A 25,612-nucleotide genomic window follows, 5' to 3' on the forward strand; every position below is an offset into this window, starting at 1 on the left:
GTTCAAGGATGGGACGACAAGAGACAACAATGTGAGTGGAAAAGCATTCATTTCTATGGCTCACAAACTATTATTCAGATAAATACAGAAAATCTGTTAGAAATCGAGTTAAAATGTCCACTTGCGTTCTCCTCGTAACCACCAGGTGAGGAACGACAGCCTTATTTAGAAAAGCGATCGTGACAGTCATACTTGTGATTCGTAGATAATGCTCGTGTGTAGTGAATTATGTTTTAGTAATCTCAGTCTAGTCACGCTACACAAATAGAAATAGACATCTGCGTCGGTTCTGTTACAAACTGAACCGGACGTTTTAAAAAGGGTGCTTAAATTGCTGCAATTTACCTATTTAAATATCTTTTTCTCTCCTGTTCCTTCTTCCTCATTTTTCTGAAATCACTACAAGCATTGCAACAGCAAATTAAAAACAAAACACAAACGAAAGCAAAGAACATACTCCGTAAAGACAAATACAATCATGATTGCATTCCTTTATTTTGCAACAAACCCATTTGTCGTATTAGGGACAAAAAACAAAAAGGATAGCTCGGGTTTGTCGTTCGGTCAGGGCTAGGGGTGTGTAGGTTTGTGTGTTTCCGTATGTGGGGGAACGCAAGGGGGCCGTGTTGTAGTGTTAAAGTGACGCCGGTGGTTCTTCACTCGTCTTCGTCCTCCTCTTCTTCCTCCCCGTCAGAGAGAGTAGGACAAGCGGCAAGCTGTCGGTAACCGTCCAGCCACTTCTCCACCATTTGAGTGACAAGCGGGTGGTTCCGCCTCCTTGAGCTCTTCTGCATGGCCACCAAAACCCCGCCCTCTGTAACACAGCAGTCCATCCACTGCCGCAGCATCCGCTCCTGCTGCTCCTCCGTCCCCATCTAACGGACACACACAGTGACCAATCAGAGAACACGTCAAGATATATCAACAACAGCTTGTATACAGCTTCCAAAAACATGCATTTATGTTTCTATTGTAATTGTTAAGATTTTTATTACTGTTATTCTTCTGCCGTAAAACTGATAGCGCAGACCAAACTGTAAGGCCTAGAGACTTGAAACTTGGCCAGATCGTAGAGCTCAATTTGGGGAGAACCTATCAAAGTCTTGCCCCAATCGGCCAAAGGGGGGCACTACAGTGCAAAAAACTAACATTTTTGACATTTTTGGTCCTAGCTCGTACATTTCTTGTTGTAGACTCAAAAAGACTTTACATCGTTGCACTCCTTGGGTAAATACGAAGAAAATTGCACTGGTGCAGATTTTCTCTACGAAGTCCGTTTTTTTCTGCAAAATTGAGTTATGTCCGAAACCTACTTTTGCGAACTAGTCCTAGGTTTTTCTCCCGATCGGAACCAAACCAGTGCAGAAATATTCTCTGGACAGTGAATATCAATAATTATCCAAAAAAAGTTAAAATTTCGACTCAAGGTCGCATAGGAACGCCAAAACGTTCAATGCTAATGTCAGCCAATTGCTACATGTAGCTATAACTCTTCAACGGAATGAGACATCTTCACCAAATTTGGTACACATATGTATAAGCTTAATCTTTGGTCAAATAAAAAAAAATGCACACCTCTGTGACTTGGTGGTGCTATACAATGGAAAAAAAACATAAAAATGACTATAACTACGCAACTGTTTGTCCAATCGACTTGAAAATTGGTATGCAGTGTCTCTGTCCAATGTGGCATAAGTGTCTATGAGGACATTCGCATATAACGGAGGCCAATTGGAATGAAACTAGTTGGCGATAACGAGTTTTATCGCTCTGTAATCACGTGGTGTTTCACACATCCACACAATATGCATATCATTTGATAGATCTCCACATGCTGAGCAACTTTGCCTCAAGAACCATTGCTGTCAATCAAATTGTTCATTAAATATTCGCAATTATGTTAAAAACCTACTTTTGCAAACTAGTCCTAGGTTTATTGCTCAATGTCAATCAAACCACTGCAGCACAGTTCTCCAGACTCTGTAGATCAATAACTATCAAAATAAATTTAATTTTGTCCTTTGGTTAGCCATAACGGTGTCATTTAGAAAAGGGGTGTGGCCACATATACCCAAAAGTCTATAAAACCTAAACAAAAACTCAAAACTTTAAAGTTGGTGAAAACATGTGACATGACTCTTAACAAGCATGCAAAATTTCATGAAGATCGGACCATAGGTGGCGCTATAACAGTTAAAAAGGCTTCAAAAACAAGATTTCTATGGTAAATGGCCTCAAATTTCTAAAAAAAAATGCTCATATGTTCACACAAACACTAGATCTTCATACCATATGATATATCTTCTCATTCTCAACAATTTTGCATCTAGGACCATTGCTGTCATTCCAACTGTTCATTAAATATTTCATATTATTTAACAAAAAAAAAAAAAACTTTTGTGAACTAGTCCTAGATTTTAAACTCAAAATAAAAAAATCAGTGCATAACAATTCTCTAGACTCTCTAGGTCAATAATTATCAAAGAAATGTTGAACATTTGCATTTAGACAGCGATAACAGGGCCACTTAACAGGATGATCATGATCTACTGTACCCAGAAGTCTAAAACCTAAAAGAAAACAAAACTAAAAGAAAATGTTGGCCATATATTTTAGTTTGGACGATAGCACCTCAAAGGCCTTATATGTTCGAACACCGGGAATTGCAGCTTGCAGCTATATTTTCCATTCAATACCAAAAGGTGGCGATAAAAACATTTAAACTAATTACATTTTTTTTCTTGGCAGCAAAAAGACTATGATGTTGAACTTTCAGGATTTTCTAAAGAAATATATCAGATATGAGAATGAATTGTTTGACATCAAAAAATAGATACACTTATTATTTATCGATTAAGGCAAGACACTACAGCCAACATGCATCAATTTTTAGATCTTGGGAAAAACTAGTGGAAAAAAACATCCAAAATACACATTTAAATTATTTATTATTTTATATTCTATTTTAGTATCAGTTAGGTACTACTATAGTGTTTATTAATGTTTTGAATTAGGTTTATTTTACATTTTCATTTTTAGTATTTTGAATTTTTTACATTTTTGTCATTTTTTTTTGTCAGTTTTTTGGTAACACTTTACAATAAGGTTCCATTAGTTAGAATTTGTAAACTAACTACTTTGTTAACATCAATTAACAATGAAAATAAATTTTAAAGCATTTATTAATCTTAGTTAATGTTAAGTCCAACTAATACTAATACAGTTTATGTTATTTAATGGACCTGAACTAACATTGAATAACAATGAACAGTTGTATTTTTAATTAACATTAACTTAGATTAATTATTACTGTAACAAATGTATTGCTCATTGTTAGTTAATGTTAGATAATGCGATAAATACCGTTTCTTTAATGTGTCCATATAGTTTATATTCATTTTTATTTCAGTTTTAGTTATTTTAGTACGTCAAATTACACTAAATAAAAATAGTTTAATAAAATCAGTTTGTTTTTCTATATTACTTTATTGAGTAATGAAGGTTTCTTTGTATGGTTTAGTTTTACCTTTACAATAAGGTTCCATTTATTAACATTAGTTAACTACATTAGTTAACACAAACTAACAATGAAAATTTATTTTAAAGCATTTATTAATCTTAGTTAATGTTGATTCCAACATTTACTAATACATTGTTAAAAACAAAAGTTGTATGTATAATATTATTTAATGACCTGAGCTAAAATGGACTAACAATGAACAACTGTATTTTTATAACTATTGTTAACTAAGATTAATTAATACTGTAACAAATGAATTGCTCATTGTTAGTTAATGCATTAAATAAATATAGTTAAATGGATCCTTATTTTAAAGTTTATATTAACTATTATTGTCAGTTTTATTTATTTTAGTATATCAAGTTACACTAAATGTTGCTCAACTAGTTTAAATAAAAAAAAAGTTTTTTCTTTTAAATATTATTTTATTCCTGTTGAAACGAAAATGTTTTTTGTTGTTGTTGTATGGTAAAATTTAGTTATAGTTAAGTATAATAACTGTTTTCTCTATTTTCTTAAATGCTTCCTGAAATCTCCCTGAAACCTTTAATATCAACATAATGAAACAAGAATTTTGGCTTTTTCAAGGATTCACAAACTTGTAATGCAAATCAGATGTCTTAATGTATTATGATTAATCAACTGGGCAAAGTACTATTAGTTATCACCTGTGATGTCTTGCCTTAAAAATTAAAAAATGGCTACAAAACAACCTAGCCTCCACACAGAATAAAAAATTGTATATTTTTTCCCACACTGAAAATTCAGTCATAGTGTAAACAGGCCTTAACTCATCATAAATATTCATGCTCTACATAGCGTTTGTATGTCAGCAAAGCTCACCTCTTGTGCTGACAGAAAGTGAATGTGCAACAGCTTTCGTTCACTGTCAACCAGTGGAAGGAAAGTGACCGTGACATCATCGTCTGTGTTCAAGTTGGCGCCCGCACCTCGATTATCGTAGCCATCGTTCTCCATGGCAACCAAGGCGGAAAAATGTCCGCGTGTGTAACCCAGGGCAATAGGACTCTTCCAGCAAAAACTCTGCTCCCATAATAGAGGCAGGTATACACCTACGAGATAACAGCCAAAGCAAACAGCAATTACAGAAACTCTGTGTGACTGACCCCTAAAACCAACACCGTGTTTGAAGTCAGCAGAGTGTTGACAGAGATATATGGATTGTTTCTGCTGGCTGTTTCGTCATTACAGTAGCAATAACAGCCTGTCAGCGGCAGATATAATAGATCACACATTTCTTGGTTGACGTGGCCAAACAGCACTGAGAATAATGCTAATGTGCTTACACTAATCATCACTGTAAATACGGATGAAGTGAATATAATCATCAGTTGTGTGCTGTAACAAGCTTTTTGTAATTACATCAACACCTCGGCCAAGTCAATTATTTGAAAGAGATTTGGTCATTTGTTGACTTTTTGTTTTTGTAGCTGACAACTGCACTATTGATGTGATTTACAAAAGTCTAAAACAGCTTTGTCATATTTTCTGTTTCTAGGTATATTTTTGAGTAAATCTTACTTATATAAACCTATACCTTATATAAAAACCTTGTGTATAAATATATGAATATATAAATTATATCTAAAATTGGTAAGAATTTTTTCTTTTTCTTTTTTTTTGGAAATAGAATGGAACAGCAGCATTTATTTGTTGAAAAATATAGTAAAAATTGTAATATTGTGTATTATTATTAAATACAATTAAATAAAAAGTTTTCTATTTGAATGTATATTTAAAAATGTAATTTATTCCTGTGATGTAAAGCTTAATTTTCAGCATCATTACTACAGTTTTTAGTGTCACATGATCCTTCAGAAATCATGTAATATATAAATATATATAAATCTAATATACTCACTTGGTCCTCAAAAAAAAAAAAATCTGTTGAAAATACTTATGTATTATAATTCAATACTTATATTCAAAAGAACAGCATAATATATATATATATATATATATATATATATATATAAAAATATTTAATAATATAATAATAATATATTAATACTAATAATATAGATCTATATTATTTTCTTAAATATATATATTATATAATAAAAAATATATATACTGTGTGTGTGTGTATATATATATATATATATATATATATACTTAAATATATTTATTATTAATTATTTAATATATTATTTTCATATATTTTATAAACAAGTATTTATTATAATAAAACAATTTTGTCTTTCTGTCTTTTTATATATTAAAAAAACGTTTTTGATTCTAATACTATCATAGTCTATTATTTTATATTCTATCTACTTGTTTTTTGTTTTTTGTTTTTTAAAAAAAGCTTTTTTTAATAAAAAAAATTGCTACATGTACTGGATTAGTCGCTTTGGATAAAAGCTTCTGCTAAATAACTAAATATACATTTTATATAATATAGTATAATAAATTATATATGTGACCCTGGACCACAAAACCAGTCATAATGGTCCATTTTTGGAAATTGAGATTTATACACCATCTACAAGTGGAATAAATAAGCTTTCCATTGATGTATGGTTTGTTAGGAAAGGATAATATTTGGTCGAGATACAACTATTTGAAATCTGGAATTTGAGGGTGCAAAAAAAAAAAATTAGAAAATCACCTTCAGAGTTGTCCAAATGAAGTTCTTGGCAATGCACATTACTAATCAAAAATTAAGTTTTAATATATTTACGGTAGGAAATTTACAAAATATCTACATGGAGCATCATCTTAGAAATCAATAATTTTGACCAATACAATGTATTTTTGCCTATTGCTACAAATATACCCGTGCTACTTTGGTTTTGTGGTCCAGGGTCACATATATATAAATATTTTTGAATCTTACACTTTTGAACAGTCGTGTATATATCTATAATCAATATAGATAGTAATCATAGGCCAATCTGTACTTCTAGATATGAGAAACCACCATTGTAAAATGAGTAAACCAAATGAAACTAAAATATCTACACGCTAGCGAAGCGCACTTAAACACAGCTCACCCTGAAAGCGTGTGTATCCCAGCGTCTCTCCTCTGAAGCTCTTGTAATATTTCACACCGTACACTATGATAGGCCTCCGAAGGATGTGTGCCAAGACAAACACGTGCGTCTGCTCTAAACTCGCACCCGGCTGCAAGGCGACGATACAAGAATACAGAGACAGAGATAGAGAGAGCAAGAAAAACAATGAAATGTTAAAGCAACTTATTTGGTTTACTAGGGAAACCTCGATGCTGTGTTTCCCAACTCATTTAAATATTTTATTATGAAAAAAAATTCAACATGAAACAGCATATGCAATCCATTTTACTGTCATAGTTTGACATATTGATTTTCAACGATCCATTTAAAGCAGCCAAAAAAGGAGCACTGTTTAGAGCTGGAATGAGTGGTTACATTTTGATAAAAGCTTGTGAAGAAAAACATTTTGTTTCTTTGGAATAACATACACTGATGAATCATTCACAGTTGTGTATTCTGCAAGTAAATTTGGTCAGTTTTGACTTTAAGCACAATGAAACTGTCAGAATCTGCCATGAGCAGTATGGAAACAACCAACTAATGGAAACAGTGCTATAAAAAGTGCTCAGACATCCGTCCAGCCCTCAACCTCTCGGGTGGTATGTGTGTGTGCATGTATGTTTCTGTATGACTCAACTGTAGGTATCTCAGTAGGTGGTGAAATATTAATGCTTTCTCATCTGGTTGCTTACCTGACTCGCTAATGACAGTATAAACGCCCAGTCCTCCTGCCACTGTTCCTCCCGCAAAGAGAAATGCAAACCAAAGCTCTGGGAATACCAAGATTCCCACTCTTTCCAGCGTGTGTAGAACCTGGAAAACACATGCATTATATCTGTGATTAAATCCACAGATGCAATTACACTGATATGAGTAAACTCAGTTGCAATTAAAAAATAATTACAACAATGACTAGATTTTCTGAAGAAAACGTGCAGTGCTGCCCTTGCAAAACAATACTGGGTAGTTAACGTGAACCAGGGTTATTACAGTTCACTAAAACTATAAGTTTCTGCAGGTTTTATGAGGGTAAATTTAAGACTTTTTAAGATCGAAAATAAAGAAAATGTAAGGAATAAATTGATTGGAAATGCCTTGTATTAGCAATACTTTAAAGTTTGAAAACATAACTTCCACCAGTTCCCTTTTTAATCTTCTGATCACACTGCAATATAAAATTAGATAAAATAAGTAGTCTTTTTTCTGATGAATTGTTCAAAATTATGCGTTTTTGATTAAAACAAGAACAAATATCTGCCAGTGGCCTCACGCAAATCAACTTATTTCAAAGGAAAAAATAAGTTTTCATATTACATTGACAGATATTTGTTCTTGTTTTAAGCATAAACTCAATTGAAAACAAGGCTTCATATATTCAGTTTACATCTCAAGTAAATGTATCTTGATTTAGAATGTTTAGATATTTATATGGTAACACAAAGTAAAAACACTGAGGAAGATATCATTTTTTTTGTAGTGCATGCAACATTTTCTGCTCCAATTTAAGCCCTTTAAGGCCTTAATTTATGACAACATTAATAATTAACCATTAAGACTTCTTAACACCTTTTTAAGACCTGCAGAAACCCTGTAAAAACCTTTCTGTAAAATTTTCATTTAAATAAAATAAAACATAAAAAAATAATAAAATCTTATTTAAGCTAGCTGCCCAGTTATAGTTTAACTTCATGTACAACACACAACAAAATTACTAAAACTTTAACCTAAATTAAAACAGAAAATCTAAAAAAAAAAAACAAATTCAAAAATTAATAAAAGTATTAATAGAAGTATTAATAAAAAGTCTAATAGCATCAAAATACTATTATTTTATATAAGCACACATGTAAAAAAAAATATTGACAATATATATCAAAATACTATTATATATAAGCACAAATGTAATATATATACACTACCGTTCAAAAGTTTGGGGTCAGTAAGACTTGTAACAGTCTTTAAAGAAGTCTCTTATGCTCATCAAGGCTGCATTTATTTGATTAAAAATATAGAAAAAAAACAGTAATATTGCAAAATGTTTTTACAATATAAAATAATGTTTTTTATTTTAACATACTTTAAAATAGAATTTATTCCTATGATGAAAAGCTGAATTTTTATCAGCTGTTACTCCAGTCTTAAGTGTCACATGATCCTTCAGAAATCATTCTAATATGTGGATTTATTATTAGAATGATCAATGTTGGATAATATCAACAGTTGTGCTGCCAAATATTTTTTGGAAATATTTTTTTCATAAATTTTTTTTTTTTTTCATATTTTCATATTATATATCATAATTTCTATATATATCATATATATATCATATCATATAAAAATTATATTAAAAAATAAATAATATATATATAATAATAAATAAAATAATCGAAAGAAAAAAGTTAAACAAATTATAAATAAATAATAATAATAAATAATAAGATACACTGGTTTGGCATACACTAAAGGTTTAATAGAGAGAAATTTTATTAATAGTAGCTCAGTATCTCAAAATTCATGCCTTATTCTGCTAATTTCCAGTCTTACCAGTGAGAGCAGTCGTGTAAGCTGTCGTTGAGGCTTTTTCTCAGGACAGAGTCTTTGTCGTAAATCCCCCACGTGGCCTGTAACACTGAATCCAGAAGGCAGTCTCCAGCGGTTCGGTTCCACAGAGCATATAGCCGGCTGTCCAGACGCGTGCCCAGCTCCAGAGACCAGTTAATAATGGGAGACTCCTCTTCCAGCTCTGAACACGAGAATAAATCAGTTTCTCAATGCGTTTCTTTGCACATCCAGTGATGAATTTTGTTACTGCGAGCTGCACGCTGCTCTTCAGGGATGCAACCCAAATAGACCAGCTAAGGCATTTTCTAGATCAGCTTCTTCAACTGGTGGATCACGAGTCACCCAAAAACAGGCCGCAAATTTGTTCTGATACTAAATGCAAATAATAAAAATCAACTAGCTGTATAGTGCATAATTAGGACTGCAAAATCAAGCAAGCGCCTCCAATATTTTTTAATGTTGATTCTAAAGTTTGTCCCACCCAAACTTTATTTCACTGTTAACTTAGTAGAAGCTAGTTAAATTATTTGTCAACATGGACAGGTTGAGTGACATTTTCCAAAACTATGAACACAATTATGCAAGGTGAAAGAAAATACAACCCCTATGCATTAAAGCAGGGGTTGGAAATTAAGTTTGGCCTCGGGCCAGATTTTTTTCAAGCCATTACATGGCGAGCCACAACCAAAACAATGGCTAATTTATTGAATTAATAGGGAAGGATGAAAATGGTAGGCGCTCGTGAAATGACAGAACAGACGTACTAAGACATTCAAGCTGGCTGATGTAGGTTAAATTTGCTGACTGGGCATTGGGGGCGCTATTAATTATCTGCACGTTTGTTAAAAACAACAACAACAACCACCCACACACACATTTCCATGTGTTGCTGTTAGCTGCAAAAAAATGGCACTATCAAAAAATCTAAAGAGAAAAGTTAGCAGTGAAAACAGGATCTTTCATGATGAATGGACAGAGAACTATGCATTCATCCTGCCCAGTTTTATTAATGCAAAGCCCACCTGCCTGATCTGTAACGAAGTTGTCTCGTTATGCAAAGAATACAATATTAGACGGCACCACGAAACGAAGCATGCTAACTTCAAGGTTGCGTTCCCTCAGAAGACAGAGGCACGAAAGCGCAAGATCGAAGCCCTGAAAGGTGCTTATGCACACAGCAACAGGATCTTGGTGCGAGGTCTCACATCCCAACAGAAGGTAACTAGCGCATCTCTAAAAGCGTCCTGGGTGCTCGCAAAGCACAACAAGCCATTCACTGACGCAGAGGTCTTCAAGGAGATGATGGTGACAGTTTTGTCCGTTGTTTGAGTGACAACTTGTGTTTTAGAGACTATTGGAATTTCAGCACCAGACGCTGTCCGCTGACATCATTTGATTTTGCATGTTGAGCGTTCACTCTGCACCTCGCTGATGCGCTTGTTCACCCTCGTATCCAGATATAACAAATAAGAATTTAGATCGATTGAAATGTTTCTGTTCTGAAAAATGAGGTTTCCAAATAAAGAGCTTTTTTGAGACTGTCAGTCCGATTTTTAAAAAAGTTTTTTTTTTTTCATTCTCTAGTTCAAACAATCTCACGGGCCAGATGTTTTTGCTTGCGGGCCACATGTGGCCCGGGGGGCCGCTAATTGCCGACCTAGGCATTAAAGGGTTACTTGCAAACAAGGCCAACATTGTGCCAACCACAGTTTACAATCAAAACATGCATAGTCCTAAAGTAGTTAAGGAGCTCAGTGTTTTAATGTGCTGCCCATTATTTTCTGGTTTAAAGTATAAAATAAATGCTAAAAATGTCACTTCACCTTTTTGTACATCTCGATCCAGGACTTCATCAAACAGTTTCTCTTGAACATTTGGGGGAAGGTCTTCAATATCTTTAAAGGAAATACAAAAATGAAAATCTTTTGCAGTGAAAACCCTACTGTCTGTTAAATGGGATATATTATGGATTTTTCTTCCACGTCTACACAGTTTTCATTTCAAGGCATATATCATGTTGTAGTTTTGGTCAATTTTACATAAATATATACACTTCACACACTATTTATTTATTTGTACCCACTTTCATGAGGGTTAATATAGTTAACTAAAAACATAAAAAAGCTTCATTACTTGAAACAAAATAATCTTCAACTAAAATTAAATATATGAACAAAATATAATATTTTTTTTCAGCTAGTTGCCAAGGCAGCATTTCTATTCTATTTAGTTTAACATGATGAACTAAAATAACTAAAACTTAATTAAAAATTAATTTTTAAAAAAAAAACCCTAAATAATAAAAAAACGAATGAAAATGACAGTTTTGACCTAAAGTAAAAATGAAAATAGAAAATATATTTCTAAACTAATTCAAAATATGAATACAAATATTATTAAAACAACATTGCTTTTCATTATGCTCATATTTATAGGTTGCAACATTTCATGATATAATTCTTTTTTTTTTTTAAATACACTGATTTACGCTGTGTCCTTCATTTTATGTCAAGGTGCATTTAAATTCATATTTCATGATGTTTTACATTTTAAGACATTTCATGTGGTATTTACATTTCAATCTACAAGAAAAAATAAATGTATTTCATACTTTTTATGTATTTATTCTTATATTTCATTATAATTTTATTTACGACAAGATTCTGTGGTTTATTTAATAATTTCAGTAACACTTTGCAATAAGGTTCATTAGTTAACTACATAAGAATGAACAATACTTCTACAGCATTGATTAATCTTGATTAATTTGAAAGTTTATCATTTACTAATGCATTATTAAAATCATAGGTTGTGTTTGTTAACATTAATAAAAGAACTGTGAACTAACGCAAACAATGAATGACTGTATTTTTATCAACTAACATTAACAAAGATTAATAAATACTGTAATAATTGTAATAATTGTTATTGTGTTACCACAATTTCAATATTTATTTATTTATTTTAGCATGATATATCCCTTCATAATAAAGAACTAAAGGTAACACTTTAGTATAATGAACAATTCTCACTCTTACTTAGTTACTTATTAGCATGCCTATTATTAACATATTGGCTGTTTATTAGTACTTATAAAGCATCTATTCTGCATGACCATATTCTACATCCCTAATCCTACCCAATACCTGAACTTAACAACTAGCTTACTAACTATTAATAAGCAGCAAATTAGGAGTTTAGTGAGGCAAAAGCCATAGTTAATAGTTTGTTAATAGCATGTGACTGTAATACAGTGTTTTTGGTAGCAAGAAACCTTGATTTTGATAACATTTTGTGATGAAGTGGATTTTAAGGTAAAAGTTTTAATTAAAGTTTATTCTATTTCACGTAACAGAAAATGTTGTATGGTTTTAGTTTTAGTACTGTAATAACTCTTTGTGACTAATGTGATGTGAATGTGTCAGATCCTGGTGTGAAAGGGAATTTTTTGGTCTTTAGAAACTGTGAGTTATCACCTGCTGGTAATGTGAAGGTGACGAGGTCAGTGAAGAAGTAACAGGGAAACTCTCCTTTACGTCTGTGAAGTGCTGCCGCCACCTCTCTGCGGATCTGTTCTGTTAACTCAGGACACACCAGAGCAGGTATACACTTCGCCGTTTGCTGAGATACCTAAAATTCATTCACAAACAGATGATAATTTTACAATATCACATTGTCATTTAAATTCTCTGTTTATGCATGTAGTAACTCTGACCTCCGTGAGCAGCACCGCGAGCATGTCTTGTCTTTGGAAGCGGATGGCCAGATGCACCAAAGTAAAGCCAGCGTCGAACGCAGATGGGCGGTTGAGAATCCGCACCTCGTCTGCGGTCAGCTGACGTGCGATGTCACCACCGGATGACTTATACGCCTCCACAGCGGCCAGATCCCCCTCCACTACACCTGATGAAAGCGTGCGTTACATATGAGTGGGTTGACTTCCTCTTTCACAGCTCTTTGAAGTTGCAATATAAATTTCAAATTCAATTCCCATCAGAGCTATAGGAGCTATAGGTATTTCCCAGATGGCAATGACGCCGCTTTAGAGATCAGTGATTTCATACTCTGATGCAGGAACGCAGATAGATAACAGAAGTGTTCCCTAGTAGCAGAGCCCACGAGACAAAATCTGTCAGTTTGCATCAAACCATGCACATGCAAACCATCTCCCACCGGCTTAGTGATGAAAATAAAGCTTTGATACCAGCTGATATCAAAAGACTCAGCTTTGAATTTCAGCTTCACATCACGGTTAAACATGCCGATCAAATAGTAAGCCAAAGAGAGTAGATATTATACAGAAGTCACACTTCATAATTTCTTTAAAACTTCACAACAATGGTAACAATTTACAATAAGGTTCATTAGTTGACAACGTTAGTTAACATGAACTGACAATAGGGCTGCACGATTAATCGAATGCGGTTATGAGGCGCGCTTAGTCAGTAAAGCCGCGATTTGGCGTAGCTTGTCAGTGATTTACGGCTCTGTGTATTAATTGCCGCTCCAGCTGAACGCACGTGATGGAGCTTTACTACTAATCAAAGTACCGGCTTTACTGACTAAGCGCGCCTCATAAACGCATTCGATTAATCGTGCAGCCCTAATGAACAATACTTCTACAGCATTTATTAATTTCTGCATTTACTAATGCATTATTAAAATCACAGGTTGTGTTTGTTAACATTAGTTAATGCTCTGTGAACGAACATGAACAAACAATGAACAACTGTAACAATGACAGATTAATAAATAGTGTAACAAATGTATTGTTTGTTTGTTCATGTTAATACATTAACTAATGTTAACAAATGACACCTTAAAGTAAAGCATTAAGACAATAATAAACCACATTAGTTAACATCAATTTTAGTTGATGCTAATTTCTAAAATCAAAAATTGCATCTGCTAACATTAATGCATTAACATAGATAATTGTATTTTTATGTCACATTATCAAACACTATTAAATGCTGTAATTATACATTGTTCATTTTTAGATTCATGTTAGCTAATGCATTAGATCATCTTGTAAAGTGTTGCCATAATGTCACTGCACTGGATATTTATTTTTATATAAAATGAGCTACATGTGCACTACCATTCAAATGTTTGGGTGTTTAATTTCTTTTTGAAAGAAATTAATACTTTCATTCAGCAAGGACATGTTAAATTGATCAGAAGCAACAGTAAATGCATTAAAATGCTGTTCTTTTGACCTTTCTATTCAGAATCCTGAACAAAAGGTATCATGTTTTCCACAAAGATATTAGTCAGTGCAACATTTTTAACACTGAAAATAATAGTAAGAAATCATCAAATCAACATATTAGAATGATTTCTGAAGGATCATGTGACACTGATAACTAAAGTAATGATGCTGAAAATTCAGCTTTGCATCACATAAATAAATTATATTTTAAAATATATTCAAACAGAAAACAGCTATACTAAGTAGTAATAATATTTCACAATATTACTGTTTTACTGTAGTTTTAATCAAATAAATGCAGCCTTGGAGAGCCAAAAACTCTTCTTTCAAAAGCAATAAAAACAACACACCGACCCCAAACTTCTGAACGGTAGTGAATGAAGCAAAACATTTCACATAGAGATGTTTGTCAGGTTTAACATGATATAATAACAATTTAAAAGTATCTGAACATGTTCTTGGTAGGGGTGTGCGATATACCGGTAGACATGATTAACCGGTAGAAATCTGTCAACCGGTATAGATTTTTCAACTATCATCTCTATCGTGGCTACACGCTCACCTGACATTTCTGTGCTATGTGGTCATTGTTTGTATGCGTTTTTAAGCATTGAAATTTAAAAACAAGTGATTATAAGCTGTTGAAATGCATTTAGCAGCGAAACAGAACTCATGCACACGTGAAGATGGTGTTCATAGAGCACAACAGTATTGAACCAGGTTATTTTTGCCGCTTTATAGGCCTTGAACTGTTAAATACACACACCTGTATGTGTCAAAATGCCACAGTAATTTAAGTCTTAAGAGAAAGCAAACAGCTGAGAAAGAAAACACGTGTTACAGTATATTGGATCCGGGTGGCTCCAAGATGACAGCAGTCTAATATTCCTGCTGTGTGCCATTCATGTTAATCAAACAACAAAAGAGAGAAAATCTCTTACTGCTCTTGACTAAATCACTTTTCGAACTTTAATAAGAAGAAATATATATATATATTTAATTTACTCAGTGAAGCATATGCAGTGTTTCTATACTTTTGATTACTTTATACAATGTATGTAGCATTTCTAATTTATTTGTTCTACAGTTTTTTTTTGTTGTTGTCTTTTTGTCGGTATTAGTTTCTTATTCTTATTTCATTGCTGACTGTTTACTTGTTTTCAGTGAGCTTGAGTTTCTTTTTTTAATTTAGTCTAGTATTAGGTTTTTTTATATACTGACACTGGTGACAAGAAATATGAAATTTCTATGGTATCTAAAATTTTGCTATCATAAATACGACCGCGTTTTAGTGCCACATTTAAAAAAAAATCTAAAATTACAAGAATAAACTCAAAATATTTAGAGAATAAAGTCTAAATATTTAGAGAATAAAATCGAAATTACGAGAATAAAGTCTAAAAAATTTGAGAATAAAATCTAAATATTTCAAGAACAAAGTCAAAATATTTCGAGAATAAAATCAAAATTACGAGAATAAAGTCTAAAAAATTTGAGAATAAAATCTAAATATTTCAAGAACAAAGTCAAAATATTTCGAGAATAAAGTCTAAATATTTAGAGAGTAAAGTTTAAATATTACGAGAATAAAGTCTAAATATTTCCAAATAAAGTTGAAATTACAAGAATAAAGTCGAAATATTTTGGGAATAATTGAAATTACAAGAATAAAATCAAAATATTACGAGAATAAAGTCTAAATATTTCGAGAATAAAGTCAAAATTCTGAGAATAAAGTCGAAATTCTGAGAATAAAGTCGAAATTATGAGAATAAAGTCGAAATTATGAGAATGAAGTCAAACTATTTCGGGAATAAAGTTGAAATATTTCGAGAATAAAGTCGAAATTACGAGAATAAAGTCGAAATTATGAGAATAAAGTCAAAATATAATGAGAATGAAGTCAAACTATTTCAAGAATAAAATTTAAATATTTTGAGAATAAAGTCAAAATATTTCGAGAAAAGTCGAAATTATGAGAATAAAGTCAAAATATTATGAGAATAAAGTTGAAATTATGAGAATAAAGTCAAAATTACGAGAGTAAAGTCAGTGTTTCAAGAATAAAGTCAAAGTAATTTGAGAATTAAGTCAAAATTACAATGTGTTTTTCACGCTCTTTAATGTGGCATGACAGATGGCTGTATTCACCTCACCTTTATATTAAAAGTACTGAAAGCACAAAGCTTATTGCTATTTTTGGGTGGCTGGTGCACTATAAATAGGCCTAATGAATGCAATCGAAAACGTGAAAAATTATTTCCGAGCATACTGTCCCTGCGAGTATAACACATGGTATGATTTCTGCTAATAATCCTACATATATTCAAATGAATTCCAGTGGCCTGGCAACTTCTCCCGGTGCTCCCAATCCGGGCCACTTGCATGCGCAGGCTATACTCTCAAAACAGGCTATACTCTTCATAAATCCGCTAAAAATTCCCAAAACACCAGCTGACTGAAAGACACTAAGCATAAATGATGTGGAGTTAGTGAAGAGAAAAGCTCCTGCAGCATCTTAGTGCAGACACAGACACTCAATCTAATGCAATGATATTTTCAAAAGGCGCTTTAAGTGTCCAAATACATTTTGGGGAAACTGTATCTGGCACTAATGGGGTTCATTTCTCACCAGCGCAGGCGTTCAGAAAGAGCCAGTCGCCTCTCCTCATCCTGTTCCGGATCTGTTTGAGTTTTTTAAAGTCCGCCTCCTGCTCGTTATCACTGCCCACCGCTCCCGACGCCAGCTCGATCTTCACCTCCGCCTGCCCTTTACACGTAGGGGGAGAGAGTTTCCTCTGCCTGCCCCTGCTCACCCCCCCTCCCCCCGCTGTCCTTAGGTTATCCCGCTCCTGCTCGTTCACTATCGACGGAGAAGTAGCGCTCTCCGCTTCCGAATCCAGCTGAGGCGCCTCGGGCGAGCTGCTGGGTTTAGGGTGGTCACACACCACACACCTCAAACTCTTTGGCCAGTTCTCATAGGTGCAAGCTGAGCACGGCCAACGCTGCGCGTGCATGTTGAGCCGATTCCGATCGTTGTACTCCTCGCACGGATCCGAGGTGACCGGAGTAGGTCTGGACCCTGAATCTGACGTCTGTGGGGCTTCAGACGGACTGAGCGGGGCGTGTTGGGAGTCCTGCTGCCTCTGACTGAGGCACTGCGTGCAGCGAATCGCACGGGGCCAGTTCAGATAGGTGCACATGTGGCAGGACCATTTGCTGCTGGTCTCGGGCAGCTCGTCGGCGATCCGGACCCGAGGCCGGGCGCTGGAGTCGGGGCAGATGAGCTGGGTGGTGCAGAGCTGCGGGTCCAGGCTGGAGCTGCTCTTGAAGGGTTCCTCGGTGATGATGGGCGCGTTGTGCCTTTGAGCCCGACACATGGTGCATTTGATGGCGGACGGCCAGTTCTCGTAGGTGCAGTACTCGCAGCTCCACTTCAAGCCAAAATCTGTCATCCTCGCTCGTGCTGGTCACAGCAGCTGATCGCCCCCCCCCTCCCTCCCTCCCTCCCGCCGGTCGGTCCTCCGTTCTTCACCTGCTTTAACTCTCTCACAGTCACAGCGCCTCCAGCTTCTCCTGCAATAGTCACAGACAGGCGAAGTTTAGTTCTTTTATGCTGACCGACAACAAGTATTGATTATAGTATTTGTATAAGTATTTGATATACAGGATCCAAAAATTCTTAGAATGAGTCATTCTCATTCTAAATCATTTCGATTTTTCAAATTATATACACATTATATAAACAGCCAAAGGTTTTTGGATGGTAAGATTTTTAATGTTTTTTTTAAAGAAGTCTCTTCTGCTCATCAAGCCTGCATTATTTGATCTGAAGTACAGCAAAAACAGTACAATTTTGAAATATCTTTACTATTTAAAATAACTGTTTTCTATTTGAATATATTTTAAAATGTAATTTATTCATGTGATTTCAAAGCTGAATTTTAGCATCATTACTCCAGTCACATGATCCTTCAGAAATCATTTTAATATTCTGATTTGCTGCTCAAAAAAAACATGTATTATTCTTATTATGTTGAAAACAGTTGAATAGAATTTATTCAGGTGTCTTTGATGAATAGAAAGTTCAGAAGAACAGCATTTATCTGAAATAGAATGTCTTTATCATTACTTTTGATCAATTAAAAGCATCCTTCCTAAATTAAAGTATTAATTTCTAGTATTTCTTTGAATTGTATAGTGTACATTGTTACAATTTCAAATAAATGCTGATCTTTGGATCTTTCTATTCATTATAGAATCCTGAAAATATGTACTTAACTGTTTTAAATATTGATATTAATAATAAATGTTTCTTAAACAGCAAATCAGCATATTAGAATGATTTCTGAAGAATCATGTGACACTGAAGACTGGTAATGATGCTAAAATGTAGCTTTGATCACAGGATTACAGAAACGTACATTTTAAAATATATTCAAATAAAAAAAGTTATTTTAAATAGTAAAAATATTTCAGGGATGTACTGTTTTTGATGTACTTTTGATCAAATAAATGCAGCCTTGGTGAGCAGAAGAGACTTCTTCAAAAAAAAACATTAAAAATCTTACTGTTCAAAAACATTTGACTGGTAGTGTATACACTATTAAAAAGTTTAAGGTCTGATCTAGAGTAATGATGCTGAAAATTCAGCATTGCATCACAGGAATAAATTACATTTTAACAATATTAAAATAGAAAACAGTCATTTAAAATTGTAAAATATTAATCTTTTCATAATATTGATCTTTTTACTTTATCCGCACCGACCCCAAACTTTAATTTAATTCCAAACTTTATTTAATTTAAACATAATTTTAGATACTATTTGGCTTGTCCCCTTTTGCTAAAATTTGATTTAATCCACAAATTGAGGAAAAACCTGATGATTCATATAATGCAGAAAGGTTTGAGAGTGTTTCAAGAGCATCTTGTGCTTCAATGGATCTTTTGTACAAAGGAGTTACATGGTCAATGTCACAAATTTGCTTACATTTGATTAGTGACCTAGAAATAGTGCAGGCTATTTTTTACATTTGCCATTTTCTTCTGTATAATTGCTGAAATCCCAAATTCCACATTTTTTGTTTTGTTGTCCTAAATGTTTGGATCCCACTGTTATACAGTCAATTTAATGCATATATATATATATATATATATATATATATATATGTATATATATATATATATATATATATATTTTTTAAGTACCAGGTAAATATCATAGAATAAAAGTATATAAATATTGTGATCACTTAAGTACCATGGTAAATATAAAAACACCAATGCATTACCATCTGATACCACAGATTAATGGAAGCAGACAGAGGGTTGACAAAAATAAACATAACATTGAAATCATAAAACATAATGACTTTATGAGTCCTGATAGCATAGGTGATGCTGCGCTGTGTCTTTATACAGTAACAGTCTTTTCATGCACACGTTTCTCCTCTTTGTGAACGACCTTAATCTTTCCATTTGCTGCTGTAATAAAAAGCACAATACATTTATTCCAGGCTTTTTAAACCAGAAATTGTTCAGGACTCTGGATTATTCCTGACAGTCCAAACAGGTGGGCAACGACAGAGATGAATCCAGCTCACTGGGGCAAACGGTCACATCCTTTGACCTACATTCCTACACTCTCATTTGGTTATTGGACTAGATTTTGGTTATTAACATTTGTTTAAAAAAAGAGACGATTTTGTCATGATGGCCTAGATTTCCCTGACTATGGTGGTAACATGGTTCGGTGATGTTATAATGACGCTAATAGTGTAGTACTTGATGATTCACATACCACATAATTTACATGACATTTGTCAAGTATGTCAAAGAATACCATGGTATTACTATGGTATATGGTAATATAGATATACATGGAAAAAAAAACAAACCAGCAAGTCAGTTTCGGAAGACAAATAAATAAGCAAAAACAAACCATTACATGTAATGCTTTTTGAATGTTAGTACACATATGTATGATAATGACTCCATGATATTATCATACTTTTTATATCAAAAGCATTAAACATTTTAAAATGTTGACTTATAAAAGTAGGTTCAATGTTTTCAAGAGTTACAGTCTGTCAGCTTGGACAGTGAGCTGTCAAACTGCTGGACGCGCCTCTGACACCGCAAAAATGTCGTTTCGTTATCTCAGTAGGTTTTGACACATACCTCTTCTTACATGACTCGAAACCTTGCTATAACGGTGAGAGGAGTTTTTCTATAACGGGCTCTGGAAATGGAATGCGAGAAACATTTCCGCCGCTACAATGTATAAAGTTCAAATGTATACAGTTCAAATGTATCCAGCACAAACTCTGCGCTGATACATTGTAAACACTCTCGGCTCGCTTCGGAATTCCACACCAAGGTGTCGATTTTACCCGAACTACAACAACACCATAAAAGAGCTCCGGTGTTTGTATCTGCACTGTAAATAAACACATACAGCTACTTCAGTTCAGACTGCACACTGTCCATTGACATTTTCACTTCCTTAAAATACAAATAAATATAAAAATAAATATATAAATAATTATTTCTAAAAAAATATACGCAAGTATTTTAGGAAACTAAAAAAAAAATAAAAATAAGGTGCATTAATTTGCCCTGTTGCATATACTGTTACAGTGATTTTTCCGCACAGAAATATCAAGGCCCATACCTGTCTTTGCCCTCCACACTTGTGTTTGCAAACACTACCGTTCCCGAGTTCGCCCTTCTGCAAACCGAACGTCTGTCCTACCGAAACCCAATCCGATCGGGTCCAAATCCAGCTCAGCACCGACAATCTACCGAGACAGCCGAGGGATTCTGCGGCCGAACACCCATGTTATTTCTCTCCCTTCCTCTGAAACCCCAACCACCACCGCGATCTTCGGATCAAAGCGGGTTTTAGTGGGTTTTAAACACCGGAATTCCCATTTCTGTTGCCGATGTGACTGGCTCTAATGGCGGCGATACAGGAGCGGGGGGTAAACCAAAATAAACCTACTCCGGAGATACTGGTAGGAGGGATATCACCTGGATCAGCGGGCACATATGATTGGCTCTCACTCCGTAAACACCGTGGAAACCAATGAGGGCGCATTTCTTTCGTTAAAGGGCTTCACGGCATACTTCCTTCATAAGCAATAACAATCTGGAAACCGTAGCTCTCGGTCCGCCATGTTGGCTCTGAGAATATCAGCGGTGGAATATTAGGTTTCACTCTGGAGGGGAGCCAAAATGGAGTGTGTTTCGTGTGTTCGGCTCCACTGCCAAGGCTAGGGGGATGATGTCATCGTTTCAGAAAGATCTACCGCAGCATCATCTGCAGTGACATAAGGGCAGTTTTTCAATGAAAACACAAATAAAAGAGTTGACAGTGTAGCTCCAGGGCCGTTAGATTGTTCTGCGTGTTGCTCTTTTATGTCAAGACAATAAATGAAAGTCCCAGTGGGTGGTTTTAGCTGAGTTAGTTCCATATACTAATTTATTTAGTAGACACTTTTATTTATGTATTTTTATCAATGTGTTCGTTTTATGAAATGACGTCTGTCTACATTGGAATGTAAAAAATAAAAGTATAATTTCTTCCTACATTTTAAATGTCTCCTGATTATTTTTGTCCATAACATTTCTTTAGTGAACATTCAGTCTCTTATAAGTTATTTTAGGGTTAGGTTAGTCGTGAGCAGTGAAACTACGTTTTCAGCTGATTATCTTGTATTGATTAAGCAGAACAGACGAATGTTGTTACATAGTTGTATCAGAAGTAAAGCGCAACTTTGTCGCCATCCAGTGGTTTCAATAAACAGATGCAACAAGAGCCTTTAGTAAGACATTAATATCTTTTTTCTGTAAAGAATTTTGTATTCTGAACATTTTTAAAATAATAATTTATAGTAATATAATATTTTAAAATGCCTTAAACCTACATCCTTATTATTTACAGATAAATGTATAGTCATTTTTGCATCGTAACAAAAGTTTTCTCCAAAAAAATTACTTTTTAAACGTATGTCGTTATTTACTGATAATCTTCCTCTCTCAAACATCATTCGCGTTGGTCACATGACACCTCGGGTTCTCGCAGCCAATGGCGTTTGGCGTCAATTTTGCGAAAACCTCTAACGTTAGCGGCGCAATATTTAAACTCGACCACGAACGATATTTGACGACAAAGGTAGACTAGAAGAGTGGTTGTCGACTACCGTTGTGTTCCCATTTTTAGGTTACGTTTACGATATCCAAAATGCGAATGGCTTTAATCCGAAATTGCGCAACGAAAAGTCACGTGATAATAGGTCGTGCCTCTACGGTCGCTCTGATTGGCTAAATGAGTTGTAACACGAAATTACCTGAGAATGAGCCAGTTGTTACCGAATAAATCAAGGGTGCACCTGCCACCTTCAGTGCCGTGTTTACCGAGGATTTGGTGTGTAATGATGCGAAAACAAGGTGAACAACAGCAATAATAATAATAAACAACATAATGGACATAAATCATACTGTATGTTACTATATTATTTTTGTTAGGCCTAATTATTTGATTTAGGGTTGAAATGTTACATTTTACGCATAAACTTGATGTTTTGATCAAACTCCCTTTTTTATTCTATAGTCTTTGTTTTGATATAAAACGATAATATAAAACAACAAATAATATAAACAGCAATAATAAATATTATTATCCTATTTATTGTATAAAGTGCTGTTCCATATGCCTTTAACTGTTTAAATAATGAATATTATCATCTGATGCCATCACTTAATCATGGTTTTACACAGTATTTTTTAAGGAGAGAGAAAAAGCCTATTTTGAGAGGGATAAGAGGGAAAATGTGAGATTTTAATATTTCAAGAAACTAATTGTGTATACACTACCAGTCTTAACAGTAAGATTTTTTATGTTTTTTTTTTTTTTTTTTTAAACCTCTTCTGCTCACCAAGCCTGCATTTATTTGATCCAAAATACAGCAAAATCAGTAATATTGTGAAATATTTTAAAATAATGGCTTTCTATTTGAATATTTTTTTTTAAATGTAATTTATTCCTGTGATCAAAGCTACATTTTCAGTATCATTACTCCAGTCTTCAGTGACACATGATCCTTCAGAAATCATTCTAATATGCTGATTTGCTGTTCAAGACATTTTTAATGACTATTATTATCATCATCAGTATTTAAAACAGTTGAGTAAATTTTTTCAGGATTCTTTGATGATGAAAGATCCAAAGATCAGCATTTATCTGAAATAAAAAGCTTTTGTGACATTATACATTATAGAAAATATTACTTTTATTTAGCAAGGATGCTTTAAATTTGATCAAAAGTGATAAGGACATTTATAATGTTACAGAAGATTTCTGTTTCAGAGAAATGCTGTTCTTCTGAACTTTCTGTTCATCAAAGAAACCTGAAAAAAGCTGTTTTCAACATAATAATCATAATAATACATGTTTTTTGAGCAGCAAAACAGAATGTTAGAATGATTTCTGAAGGATCATGTGACTGCAGTAATGGTGCTGAAAAAATCAGCTTTGAAATAACATGAATAAATTTCATTTTAAAATACATTCAAATAGAAAACAGTTATTTTAAATAGTAAAAATATTTCAAAATTGTACTGTTTTGCTGTACAAATAAATGCAGGCTTGATGGGCAGAAGAGACTTCTTTAAAAACATTAAAAATCAAAAACTTTTGACTGGTAGTGTCTTAAATGACTTTTAAAGTTACAGTATACAAAATATGTGTATGTTCCTGCAAAAGGACACCTCTCTCTGATATTGTGCATCTGCTTTTACAGTTCTGCTTCCTCTCTCATCTGTAGCCACTCCCACCGGGGGCCCCACAGCAGGAGCACCACCCCTCTCCAGCCAATGGCAGCGCAGCACGGCCACTCCATCACTCCTCAGTTTCCAAGGTAACTGGGCTGCTCTCCTGAAAGGCGCTACATCATCAGCATCCGTCCAGCGAGGGCTGCTCGAGGCAGGCAGCCCTGCAGTGGATCGTATAGCAGGCACCTCCCTCACACACCGCACTGGATGGAAAAATGGAGTAGGTAGTGTTATGGTGAGTACCCGGCTTCTGTCTTCTGCTGCTATGGACTGCCAGATTTCTTGTTTATTTTATTAAAACCATGGGACATTTGAACATGGATGAGATGTGATACTATCAAGAGGTTTTACTCCATCTGAAGGCAAATTGTGAAGAGAGACAGCATTGTTGAAGTGGCCTGCATAGGAAGGACCTGACGCATGCACAAATGCTATCCACGAGGGGGGCCAAACATACATCGCAGCCTTTTAAAGCCTGGAGGGGGGTTGTTTTCTTTTTCGCACTACTGCTATTTTTGTCTGTAAGGTTGGGAATGTGAGCGTGTCAGTGTTTATTCTCCACCCTCCTCATACTGAAGCATGGCCCAGTGTTTTTAGTTCAAAAGCCCTGCGTGTTTGTTTGTGTTTAGTACGTTTCTAGGTGTATAGCTTCTCTGGTGCATGTCTGTCTTTATGATGCTGCAGGATGGGGGGCGTAGGGTTTAACGGTGCATGTGGTCCGGCTGGCACGCCTGTGTCATTGCTTGGTCATGGTTCTCTTTCCTTTAGACGCTGCCTCGTCACCTTGGGCCCAAACACACCCTGGAAGGGTGGCGTTGCGTGACACATGATCTGAGATATTAGGATGGTTTTGCTTTCTTGATAAGGCTGCATGTATGCATCCTAAGGTGTGGTGTTGCACCACAAGCTTAGAATTAGTATTGTTGGCCAAGTTAACTTGGTGAAAAGGGGAATTTGACTTTAAATGGAACAGTAAACATGCTATAGTCTATCAATTACTCATCATATAACAAAAACAATATATATACATACAATATGCTATCTAGGGGACACAGCTGTATATAGTAAAATTAAAATGTTTTTAATATAATACCATATTATTAACATTGTTTAAAATTGGTGATCATGTTATTTAGGATGATTTGATTTTTTTTTTTTTTTTAACAAGCTATTGTGATATATCGTATTATATATTATCATATATTAATGTGATATTAATATGCTAATATTAATAATATTTTTTTTAGATTGTAAAAGCATTTCCAGGTTTTAGTTGCAGCTTTATATATATATATATACAACTAACCCCATAAAAATGAAAAATGTAATAATAAAAATAAAATATGTTTTTTATGTCAGCTAATTCAATTCAAACAATTAAAAACTAAAACATCAATAAAAACTGTTTTGACTATGTTAAAAAAATAATAAAAACAACAAAAA

The 25,612-nt window shown here is 34.1% G+C and overlaps 2 protein-coding genes across 4 annotated transcripts in view; one reads left to right on the top strand and one right to left on the bottom strand.

Annotated features, from left to right (window-relative positions):
* Nucleotides 1–476: 476 nt before the first annotated feature.
* zranb1b (zinc finger, RAN-binding domain containing 1b) lies at nt 477–21,475 on the bottom strand. Its single transcript, XM_051133621.1, has 10 exons — nt 21,009–21,475; nt 16,965–17,908; nt 12,836–13,023; nt 12,597–12,750; nt 10,944–11,015; nt 9,103–9,301; nt 7,251–7,371; nt 6,538–6,667; nt 4,364–4,593; nt 477–875 (listed from the first exon to the last, which is right to left on the bottom strand). The coding sequence occupies exons 2-10, from the start codon at nt 17,785–17,787 to the stop codon at nt 657–659; spliced, it is 2,136 nt and encodes a 711-aa protein (XP_050989578.1). The 5' UTR covers nt 17,788–17,908; nt 21,009–21,475; the 3' UTR covers nt 477–656.
* A 2,750-nt stretch (nt 21,476–24,225) lies between these two features.
* Nucleotides 24,226–25,612, top strand: part of akap6 (A kinase (PRKA) anchor protein 6) — a 171,999-nt gene continuing 170,612 nt past the window's right edge. For 2 of the 3 annotated variants that reach the window (XM_051133587.1, XM_051133586.1), the window contains exon 1: nt 24,226–24,404. The gene's annotated coding sequence lies outside the window, so the exon portion shown is untranslated. The remainder of the gene's footprint in view (nt 24,405–25,612) is intronic. The other variant, XM_051133585.1, reaches the window with a different exon arrangement.

Source organism: Labeo rohita, chromosome 17 (genome assembly GCF_022985175.1).
Source record: "Labeo rohita strain BAU-BD-2019 chromosome 17, IGBB_LRoh.1.0, whole genome shotgun sequence".
Lineage (NCBI taxonomy): Eukaryota > Metazoa > Chordata > Actinopteri > Cypriniformes > Cyprinidae > Labeo > Labeo rohita.